This window comes from Equus przewalskii, chromosome 22 (assembly GCF_037783145.1).
Source record: "Equus przewalskii isolate Varuska chromosome 22, EquPr2, whole genome shotgun sequence".
Lineage (NCBI taxonomy): Eukaryota > Metazoa > Chordata > Mammalia > Perissodactyla > Equidae > Equus > Equus przewalskii.
The window spans coordinates 31747410-31759968 of NC_091852.1; the positions used below are offsets into that span (position 1 = coordinate 31747410).

At 34.7% G+C, this 12559-nt stretch overlaps 1 protein-coding gene across 16 annotated transcripts in view; it reads right to left on the bottom strand.

The window, feature by feature from the left end:
- MPDZ (multiple PDZ domain crumbs cell polarity complex component) overlaps positions 1 to 12559 on the bottom strand; it is a 155049-nt gene that overhangs the window by 66888 nt on the left and 75602 nt on the right. For 8 of the 16 annotated variants that reach the window (XM_070590159.1, XM_070590155.1, XM_070590151.1 and 5 more), the window contains 4 exons: positions 12246 to 12431; positions 10872 to 11081; positions 8628 to 8744; positions 5719 to 5886 (listed from right to left, as the gene is read on the bottom strand). In XM_070590159.1, coding sequence (XP_070446260.1) covers positions 5719 to 5886; positions 8628 to 8744; positions 10872 to 11081; positions 12246 to 12431 — 681 coding nt within the window. The remainder of the gene's footprint in view (positions 1 to 5718; positions 5887 to 8627; positions 8745 to 10871; positions 11082 to 12245; positions 12432 to 12559) is intronic. The other 8 variants (XM_070590163.1, XM_070590161.1, XM_070590157.1 and 5 more) reach the window with 1 other exon arrangement.

Consider the following 12559-nt stretch of genomic DNA (forward strand, 5'->3'; position numbering starts at 1 on the left):
AAAAAAAAAGAGTGGTTCACTTCTAATCAGTCTGAAGTTCCTATTATAAGATCAAGAGCATAAGGAATACGACATTAATTTAGATTCACAAGAACCTCCAAGAGAAAATTATTTTGATAGGTATTTTTGGAGAAGACTACAAAGCCATACAATTCATATTATTATAGGGGAAATTTTCAAAAATTTTCTGCAAGATATAACAGAAGGAATACTAAAAAGGGGTGTCATAAAATGTAGGTTCTAATCCAGGCTCTCCTGTTAACAATCTGACCATCACAGAACCTCTCTTGGCCTTACATTAGATAATTTCTAAAATTCCCTGAAACTCTAAAATTTTATAGTTCTACATAAATACATGTATCTAATTACAATGGATATATTGTATCACTTATGTGCTTCAGGCAAGCATTGTTCCATCAACTGCTGTTGAATAAATCTATCAATCTTCCCTTTGATTCTTTTATCGATGTTTTTAAAGTATAAAAGCAGTGTATGAATACACTATCATCAGAAAAGATTCAAGCAATACAGATATCAGATATACATTGCGCATGCATACAGACTATAATATGAAAGTCTTCCCTTACGGTTCCTACTTCCAGTCCTTTCTCTAGTAGAAATAAATGGTGGCATCAGTTGGATGTTTATTCATCAGACTTTTTATGCTTTTACATAATACATGTGTACAAATACACAAGCACACATGAATGTATACACACATTTTTAAAACCTAAACGGAACTACACACTAAGTAGCATGTTTTTACTAGCTTTTTTGAAGTATTTTTTTACTTGACAAGAGAGGTTTCCATGTTAGTAAATAAAAGTCAACTTCAGTCTTCTTATAGCTATAAAATATTCCTAAGTATGAAAGGCACTGGAGTGTAGACTCTGGAGCCAGGCTGCCTAGGTTCAGATGCTGGCGCCACTACTAGTAGGCAGTTTGAGCTTTGGCAAGTTATTTAAATACTCTGTGCCTTGGTTTCGTTGTCTATCAATTGGGAAAAATAAGAGGATGTACTACAGGACTGTTGGGAGGACAGAGAGAGTTAATACTACAAAGTACTAAAAACATGCCTAACTTGGGGTGGACCCAGTGGCGTAGTGGTTAAGTTTGCATTCTGCACTTCGGCAGCCCGGGGTTCACAGGTTCAGATCCTGGGTGCAGACCTAGCGCTGCTTGTCAAGCCACATTGTGGCAGCATCCCACATAAAATGGAGGAGGCTTGGCACAGATGTTAGCTCAGGGCTAATCTTACTCACCAAAAAAAAAAAAAGAAAGAAAGAAAGAAAAAAATACTCCTGACTTAATAGAAAATGCCTAATAACTTTCAGCCACAGCTGTTATGTTTAGTATACATCTTTGTGGACAAGTGAGAATTTGTTGAGTATGAAATACAATTAGAGCTGTGGGCCAAATGATATGCAAACTTAAAATGCTGGTATATAGTGCCAAATGGTCTAATTTTCTCTCCCAAAAGAAAACATGAGAGGACCTATTAATTCAATTTGCCAACCCTAGATTAGTTTGGCGATTTGATCTATACAAAATATATTCGTTGGTATTTTAGTATTTTACTATGCATGTCCTGGACAATTAGCGAGAACACACTATTTGTATACCTTCTCTAAATGCTCTTCATATACTTCATCCAACTTTTTATCAGGTGGTTTTCACTCGTTGTCATTGACATATTCTGAATATAATAGTCTTTGTAATATACACTGCAAGTATTTTCCAAGCTTGTCACTTGACTTTTAAGTGTGTATATGTTATATACATATACGTGCAGAAGTTAAATTCTTTACATAATCAAGGATTGTTTATGTAATTCTTTATGAAATCAGAGTTGTCAAATTTTTTGTGCTTCTGGGTTTTCTATGTTGCTTCGTAAGTCCTTCCACGGCACAAAGTAAATTAAATGCTTTCTAGTATTTTTTTCTTCTATTTCATAAATGCTTTAAGATTCAGTTTTAATCCATCCAGAATTTATTTCAGGGTGTGGTGTGAGAGAGGGGTCTCTTTTCATTTTTTCCAAATGGGTAATAAATTGCTCCAACACAAATTTATGATACTCCTCTTCCTCAATCAAGTTTTCATCTTTCTCAAATTATCAAATATTCCTGGTACAAAGAATTGAGGCAAGTGGCAATATCATACAAGCCAGTAACATCTTAAGAATCCTCAGGAACAAATGTTAGGAAGGCATCATTCTGCACACTCCTAGAACCTAAACAAAAACTTGTTAGCTCATTCACTCAACTTTGATTATTTCAGGATTACAAAAAATAACAATGTACTTACTACAAAACTGGTTAGCGTCTGTATTACCAAATTAATTATAATAATTAGCAGTAAATCATCCCCCCCACTCTTCAAATAAAGATAACAATCAAAACTACTTTTCATCAGAAAAAGAGGTCAAGCTGCCCTTGTTCAGCTGGGGTTTACTGGAAATCGTGTAACAGAAACTGCCATGCATTATTCACGAAGGAGTTAACACAGACACATAGAAAAGAAAGAGCTAATCAACACAGCAGACAACATACGCCTACTTCAGGAACGTTTCTGGTTGCTGAACAACCAAGTGAGTTTTATTTTTAAAAGTCTTATGGATCTAAAAGAAGAGCAGTTCTTCCCCCATAAGACGTCCAAAAATAACTCTACAATTTCCCAGTGCAACTTGGTATCCCAACTGAAGTCTTTCAAAAATCCACATTAATGTGTACCTCCACTTGGTATGTTCTTGTCCTCAGGAAAAAATGAGGGGGAAATTAAATTAAAATGTCAAATATATTCGAAAACAGCTCTGTTTCTTAAGTGTAATGAATAAGTTAAGGTTGTACCTGAGTGTGTTATTGACCCAGATAATATACTTACATAGATTAGACAATTATTTCTGCATTGTGTTATGTCTTTGTAGGTGACAAGAAAAACGGGATAAAAAGATTAATCAAAAAATTAAAACCTAGAACAATGAGAAAGGAAAAAACCCACTGGTGTTTTGCCTTTAAAATCCACATGCCATGGAAATTGCTATATTTTTCAGATTTTTGAGTACTGGTTATTTCACTTAAATCCTTACACAATAATTAATCCTATTAAGCAAACACCACTTCCTTAAAAAAAAAAAAAAAAAAAGCAGAATTGGCCCCCAAACAGGAGAATTTTGTGTAGAGGAGCTCCACCATATGGCTGCAGCCCTTTCACGTCTAAGCTGCTGGCAGGCCCAGGCTCTGCAACGAACAGTAAAGCCTCCCTGGATGATAATGAGTCCTTGCTCTGGTTGATTAGTTCTTACAACTTCTGCTGGCATACCTGACCAAGGTCAAAAGACCTCTCATCAAAGTAAGGAGAGAGGTAAAATTATTTGTGCATCTCCAGCCACCATTTAGGGCTACAAGCTTATCACATATTTAGCAAAGTCGAAAACTTGAGGAGTCGCTGAAATCCTCACACTATTTTATCCTTCTTTCAAATCAGTATAGAGGCTTCTTTGTTTTTCTTAAATACCGTATACTATACAATTTCATTTTATCCATTAAAAAGTCCTAAAGTGAGCTCACTTTCCTTTAAGAAAAATGGTCAATTCTAAATTCCATATCAAATTGCCATTCTTTTTAAAGTGAACTTAGCGCAAAGAAACAAGAAGATGAATGAAGCATCTAATGTTTTATTTATTTACATACAATTTTCTAGTAAATATCTAGGTACTAAAAAATGTCACACACATAAAAAAACAAAAACAAAATAACGCTGCAGAGATTTACCAAGATGCAGGAACAGTCCTACTTTCTAAGAAAACTGAAAGCACACAGGAGTTTCACAATGTGTTTTAAAACACCCTCATTAATGTCTTCTTTGTTGTTTTGTAGTTTAAATATTTCTGTTGATAGGCCAGCTTGCCAAAATTTGCTTCAACAAAAGAGTAAACTGCTTGGGGAAAAAAAAAAAAAGAGGCGAACAGACTTTAGTAAGCCAATATGTTGTGCTGCATACAGCCAGCATTTGCCCTGTAAAATACACGCTTCTCAGTATGCAGATTGTGTAATCCCTTTAAGTAACAATTACTAAATTAAACAATGCAATCTGTCCCACTGGCAAGAAGTGTGCTATGCTGTGGATTAGGAGATTCCATTAGGAGATGAACTCAGCTTCCAGCCCTGAGGCCAGCAAAGACTGAACACATTCCAGACAGGACGCAGTCAGATAGACAGTCTCAGGTGTGGTGAGAGAGGAGCAGCTGCTCCATTCAAGATTATACCTTGCAAACCAATTCAAGGAGATTGCCCAGCATCCTTTGCAAGGATAACAGGTGCACCTTGAACATAAAAGAAAGTGCTTTGAAAATGTTCTGGCCAAAAAATTACTTGTTAATCAGGAAAGGAGAAAAATTGTGCTAGATCTATGGAAATTTTACTTTCCAAGTGATTCATAAATACAGTTTCCCTTCCTACTGAATTTAATTTATATGGAAAATATATATATATCTCATATATTTAAGAAAGAATTATTGTCCAGTGTTTTCATGTTAATTTTTAATGTTTATTTATGGTATATTTCCAACATAGAAAAATAAAGAAAATATATGTATCCATATACAAACTCTTCACCCAGATTTAATAGATATTAACATTTTGCCATATCGTTTTCAATCTCTCTTCTTAAAATGATAAGATATATTAGGTACAGCTAAATCCCATGTTTCCTTTTTTCTCCAAGAATAGCTTCTTTCCTGAAATTGAGAAGTATCATTCCCACATATTTTTAGGCTTTTTAAATACACACACTCACACATATACTCATAAAAATACACTGAATTGCTCTGTATATCAACTTTTAGAAAATACAAACAACTCCAACAAATCAATAGAAATACAAGCAACCCAATATATAAATGGTCAAAAGATGTAAAGAGGCCAGTGATGGAAATAAAAACCAAATGGTCAATATATGAAAGAGTATTCAACCTCACTAGTAATCAGGAACTCCAAGTTAAAATAGTAAGATACCACTTCACACCCAAAAGACTGGATAGGTTTTAAAATATTACATATTAAACATTATAGAGTATATCACCAAGAAAATGAACATAGTGGGGTATTTACATCAATAATCTACTTATAAAATATAGACGGCACAGCTATGTCAAATAACAACTAATTCTTCATTCATATGCAGTGACATAAACATACCCTTCCATTCCTTGTGATTTTTACATAAAGTATTCCTTGGCACCATTTTACATAAAAACATATGACAGCATTAAGTTTAACTTAGCTAGTAAATATTAATGCAAAAAATATTTTACTATCCAACTTTGCATAAAAGTCAGTTTTAAAACTATTAAGAAAATAAAAACCATTAAGTAAATAAACTTATACTTGTAATTTTTCCAAAGTAGACACAGCTAAAAACACAATTTGGGAAATACAGTTCATTAAAATTTTTCTTTCTAACATGGAAATCCTGATCAAAGCTTTGAACCCTGTGTCCATCATTCTGTATCAGGGACCCTAGATCTAAACAGTCCCTGGGAGTCTAAGAGTTACCCAGTCAACAGGTCCTAAACGAAACTGCACTTTAATCTGATGATGACTCCATGACTGGAGAAACATATGCCTCTCACATGCTACTCCCACAGCTCCCCACAAACACTGACCTCTGGACAATCACATGCAAGGTTCTCCCGTAAATAAAATGACATTTTCTTTGTACCTTGGGAGGAGAAGACGGAAGGGAGGATCCATAGTTCAGGCCATCACTACAAGCACTGCCATGTAGAGATAAAATAGAGGCTTGAGTGGAGTAGATACTGTCATTATCAGGGGAGTACTGAGACTCAAAGGTAGACTCGTCTGCTAAGTCAGCATCATTGGTATCCACCTAGGAATAAAAACAGTTAAGCTCAGTTGGGAATTCTGTTCAATTACATATATGGCAAAGTCTCGAGGCTAAAAGGCATACTAGTATCGTTCGTCTACTCTATTTTCCACATGACCTCTTCAACCCTCTTCACCACATCAGAGACTGACTAAGGCAACAGAACAAAGACGAGCTGCTCACCCACAGCAGAGAGCGCTGGCAGGGAAGGTTATTTTACCCCATCAATAAAAGGGCTATTGGTAATGAGTAACAAAGGGCCTGGATCAATTCTAACTTTAAATAGTTCTACTCCATAAATTAAGGTAAACGTTTACTTTTTTCCAGTCCATATTATTTTTTAAAAGCACCTGCCAAACTCCTAGAATTTTATAATAAAATGAATGAGGTCATCATTTTCCCTATTTAATTAAAATAAACTATTATTCAACAAGGCAGCCAGGCGATTACCTATTAGTAAAATTCACTAAAATAATGTATTTTATCTACATTATCTTTAACTAAATTTGAAAACCATTCAAGTGGCAGGTCCAGAACTTGATGGTGATCATCAAAAATCAGAAAGAATATCAGTGATTTCATGCTGAAATTATACTATCAAACAGAGGACCTAATTACGATCTGGTTATGGTGAAGCTATAAGTTATAAACTTCTGCTGTTGGAAAACTACATAGAGTAAGGTAGAGAATTTCACCACATATTATCTAAAAATCCTATTACTACCTTCTGTGGCAGAACCAAGGGAAGGAACTAAGTCATGAGAGTTTGAAGCTCTTCTTACAATGCACTCAGTTACACCTTAGCATAGGTAGAACTGACATAAATACTACCCCTCTCTGATTACCAGTATTTTCTGTCTTGATGGCAAAATCCTCTGTGTTCTATTTCTTTGTGATTTCAACTTACATGTTTAGCCAAGAGAAGTCAGAAGCATTATAACATTATCCTAGGTCACATTCTTGCAAAAACATGATAAGAATATAGGTGACCAATTTCAAAGTGAACCTTTCTCTAATGATATATTTTAAATACATGTTCAAATTCACTAGTGAGTAACTATGTGGAAGTTCACCCTTTACAAATGTACCCCTCATGTACAATAATCTAAACAGTAAATACTTACCATTTGTTGTCTAGATAGTATTAACTAAGCCTTGTGTCATGGATAACAACAGAAAAATATTTGTTTTAAGTAACACTAAAGAAGAGCATCTCAGAACAATTTGCATATCTATTGTTGATGCCTTAGAATCTTAAGAGAGATTCTAATAAATCAATTCATCTAATTATCGTAGAGAGAAAAACACTAGGACCCAGAGAAGCTGAGTGACCAATACAAGACTGAATTGCTGGTCGAGCAACAGACCCAGGATACCTGTTACCATAAGATGCTGAGCTCAGAGAAAAGTGGGATTAATCTTTTTTGTGATTAGCATTAAGAAAGTCATGTAAACTCTAGAGAAAAAAATTGTTTTTTGAGACACGTCTGGGGACAATAATATATTTGTGTCCTGCAGCATTTCAAAAAGCATTTGCTATAGCTGGGTACCATTTAACACATTTATACCATAGTACTGTATGCAGTTCATAGCATTCTAAACTATCAAGTCTTCAAGTGTTAACATAATGCCCGTGGAGAATAGGGCTAAATGTCACCTGGAATGCTAAGTATTATAATAAGAAATTATTGCATTTATTATAATATACATCAAAACTTTCCAAAGAACTATTTCAGGAGCTGACAATTCAAAAATATGAAGAACTGTCTCCCACAAAATTACAATTATCAAAATCAAAGAAATAATTCATACTCTGGTTTAAAGAAAGATGTACACAGTTATAAATACATAATGGAGAAATTTCACAGGTTTTAAACCTCTCTTTAATCGAAAACACTAAACAAGTACTTAAAAAGCGAGTATATTCCTTTCTATTTACATTGGACAATGTTTTCCCCCCAGAAAGTTAGGTTATGAACCTGGCTTTAATGGCAGGAGCACTGGAATAGGATGCACAATTTGTCATATTGCATAAATGTCATGTGTATATTTATGTCTGGTATTTATGCTTTAATTATTGACATAGCATTGTCCCCTATACCAGACAATAAGGTTCTTAAGAGCAGGAATCATGTATTTATTCATCAAAAGTGGCCTCCGGTGGTCCCTAAACACATTTATTCCAATGAATGATTTCATATAGATCAAGCAAAAATATAATTTTAATTTAAAATTTTCTAGTAAATCAGTGATGTGTACATATATGTATTCATAGAAAACATGGATTTTGCCTATTCTGGAAGCTTTTGTGTTCTTCATCAATAACCAAACCAATTTATATGACTTTCACACTATTAACAACTAATGGAAAAAACAGACCTGTTACCTCATTAAAAGGCAGCCAAAACAATGATTTATGATTGAGTACTGAAAACAGTTAAAGAATGCCTGGCGATACCCGGTTATACAATTAGAGTAAACAAGTGCTCCAACAACTTTTGGTATGACACAGACATAATGCACTGCTAACTGGATTTCCCCCACAAACCAACAAATAGTTGTCACATATATTATGGTTTGCTTTTCTTCCTGTTTTGAACTGTGAGAATTATTGGAGTTGAACAGAAAATGTTTAGTTTTCCAAAACATAATGAACAAAGAATAAGACTTCAGAATATTTTGAAAGGCAACAATAAGACACATAAGATTTTTTAAAGAAAGCTTGATAGGTCGTGGCCACTAACCAGAGCCAAGTCAGCCCTGAAGAGGGCTTTGTCAGCCAGCCCTTCCTCCGTGCAGGAGTGTGGCGGGTAGAGAAAGGAATCCTCCTTAGCAGAAGCATAACCTTCTTCTGGTGAAAGCTGCAGGGAGAATGAAGCTCAGCGTTTGAGGGTGAGGTCAAGAAAAAGAAAGAGACCAGGAAAGAGGGAAAGACAGGGAGGGGGTACAGGAGGGAAGGAAAAGTAAGGGAGAGAGGGAAAAAATGGGCAAGTTTTCAAAAGGTAACATTTGACTTTCACATAGAATCATGAGCATGAAATACGATAATATTCATATTCAACATTTTTATTTAAGACACAACAAAGAAATTTGTTTTAATACCAGTATCATCTGTTAGATGAGAATCCCTTTCTTCTAATTTTTTCATTCTTCTTACAAAAGATTAACAAAATCAACAATTTTTTTTATATTGTAGTAATCTTCTGGTCATTTTTGTCTGCCAAATACTCTGGCAAAACAATGACTTCTTAATATAGAAATACGGCAACTTTTAGGTGTTAAGACATAAAAGAAGTCACAGAAAAACCAAACATTAAAAAGAAGGATCAACTTCTCTGTCATCTCTTACTAGAATATTATTTTAAAGAATATAATTTACTTGACAAGGACTGTTAGTGAATCTTACAATGAAGTCCCTTAATTTAGCATGGCTTAAAAAAAACCATCAGCTCTCCATGTACACAATCTACCTACATTGCAGTGCTGAGCTATCACACGGTAACCTTGATCGCAATGACAGAAAACCTAACATTTTCATTCCAATCTCAGATAAAATAGGCTAAAATATTTAGATTGTCTTGCCTCTATCACCCTGTATCAGCAATACATGCACAAGTATTTTAGAGAAAAACTGTTTCTCTTCTTTTCTTACACATTATTAGTTTAAAAGTAAATCTCACTTCACGTAAAAGAGATATTCATCATATATTGAATTGGAAATATCAACTACTGTCATGAAAGAAATTTATTTTGGAACTAGATAGGAAAAATAAAAGACTGCTTCTGAATAACTGGTATGGTTTCTCCTCAAAAGGAGTAAAAACATATATTGGCTCGTTTGCTATTTTTCGTTGTCTAACAGAAAGACCAGAACTGAAAGTACGCTCCATCATAATAAATATGCAGAGTCCCATAACGGCCTATTTTCATTTTTACATGCTCCTTTGTATTGATCGTTCGTTCGGATTTCTACAATCCCAGTTTGATTTCAGGTTGGATTAACAGATTCTTCCTTCTTCCTTCCCTCTCTCCTTCCCTTTCTTTCTGTTTTCATAAATACATTTTCATAGGTTATCAAAATTCTTTGTGTAATAAAAAGTGAAGCACAAAAAATTTAATTAACATTTTAAATATATTAACAAAGCTTACTATTTGAACAATTTCTTTCACAAAGTCAACAAATCTTTATGTGATGGTTATGCAAATATATCTATGTGTTTGTCAACAAATCTTTATTTGATGGTTATGCAAACATATCTATGTGTTTGTGTTTTCTTAAGAGAAGGAATATTCACCCTTTCACTTAAAAATATATTTATACACTGAAAAAAACCCCCACAAATATTGAGAATGTCTCCAATATTTAATTGCAATTCAGTGATAAGTGCTATGTTGCAATCACTATATATAATAAACATTGACATTATGTAGCATGAATTCATTAGCTGTTTTTAATATTGCAGTAATTAATGACACAAGGGCTATTCCCTCCCCGGAGGATGAACCTACTTCGGAAAGTTCAATTTCTTGCTCTGTGGTAATTAGACAACAGATGTGCTGGGGTCAACAGAATACAGGACCGTAAGTCACTCTGACAGAGGTTTTACTTTATTCCACTATGACTAAAGAGTCCACTGTCAGCTGTTAATGCTATTAATTTCTCCAATACTCCACTATACTGGTATATTTTAAAGCATATTTCTTTGAGAATATTTGATTCTATATTCATCATGACTTTATTATTGCATTAAAAAAAACTCAAAAGTGAGCCACAAAGCAGTAAGTTATGAATTTATTTCTGAACTTTCTGGCTTTCTTTCCTTTATTCTTTTAAAGAATATTACTCAAAGTTAAATCTTTACACTCATGGAGCCAACAAACATGTTCATGAAAAGTACCAAAAGTCATGACATCTGAAGCTAAAAGTAAGCCTAAGAATCATTTTGTTTGAAAATATAATAAGAAATGAATAAAATCCGAACTCTTACGGGTAAAGGCTTGGCAACTCCTATTCTCACTGTTCCTGATGGTGCGCCCTTTAGAGCCTGCACAGCCTCTTCGAGACTGCTGTTTTCCAAGGTAACATCATTGACGAACATGAGTCGATCTCCAGGAAGAAGCCGTCCATCCTTTTCAGCAATGCCACCAGGCACCAAAGAACGAATTACAATCACAGTGCTCGCTGGATCAACTGGATCCTGACGACAGAAAAGGAAAGAGAAGGCAGCTCCTTTTCACACTGAAAAATGTTTTTACACGGTGGTGTCCACTTTGAATTGCAATGGATGGGTAATTGTTTCAAATGTCTTACAAAAATTTTCATATAACACTTCCAATGAATTATCTGGGTAAAGGCTGTCTCCATTTTAAAGAGTTTAGGAAGAGCTCACCCTAAACAATGGCACCCTCACTTTCCATTGTTCCTGAGTAGACCTCATATTGTACTGATAACTCTAAAATTGTAAGTTTAATTTGATAAATTGTTCCATTTTATAACTATCATTTGAGGCTAAATCTCAGATATATGAATTACTAACAGCAGCATTTGTTAAACAGGATGTTACTGCGGTGGAACATCAGTAGACGTCAGTGTCCTGAAGGGAGGGCCTGACTTTTTCAAGTGAAGAAATGCAGAAAGAGACCATACAGTATTTAGTGATGCAGTGTTTTCAGAAACACGGCAACCTTAGTATTAGCAAAAGGCTCCAGAATCAGGCCCTGTGGAGAACACAACTCCCGGGAGTCACTGGAGATGGTTTCTGGTTCAGTATTAATTGATGAGAAGCAAGAGCTTGTGCTCTATCAGGCAGGCTGTAGCATCTCCTCTCTTACCCAGCACAGAACACAATGCAGGGTAAGGATGCAGCCCACACCGGACCGACTGAAGCTTACTCATAAATTTGGTCATTTAGTCAAATGACAGGAATACTAGAATTTATAATATACTCAATTAGAACTCTATCATTAACTTCATACAAAAGAGATTGATATCTAATACTTTCTGTCTTACCATTAAAATATGAACTGTCAATTAAGAGCATGGAAATAAAAATAATTTAGACATATTCCCCAGGTGACAAAAAAAAAACCTTAATATTTCCATAATATTCCTAAAATGTATTCTACATGTTCTTCACATTTCCAAGAGCTGAAATATAAAAGGGGTCGACATATTCAATGTTAAAAGAAATCCTTTATGATAATCAATGAATCACATAAATTACTACTTTGAAAAATTTACTAGAAACAAGACAATGTCTTTGATGACTCTAAAATATTATCTGCTTTTTCTGATATCAACAATATACCTTTAGTATATATCATCTTTTTTTAAAAAATTGCTAAAAGTAGGATATATTTACCTGATAATCTAAAATGCTAAAACCAAGTCCTTTGCTCCCTTTCTCCAGCTCGATGTACTGAACATCAGTCTCCCACATGGCCAAAGGTCCTTGTACCTCCTCCGCATTCTGACCCACATCAGTCATCGCCAACACAGGATCCTCTGTCTCTGAGGACCCGATGAACTCACCTAGATCTACATGAGGCTGGATAACAGACCAGACAGCTCTTATTTCAGAGGCACTAGATTAGCAGATACATACAGCAACACTACAAGGAAAAGGGAGGTGCCCAGCATCTGTCCAGAACAAAATACTGACATATAAGAATAGCA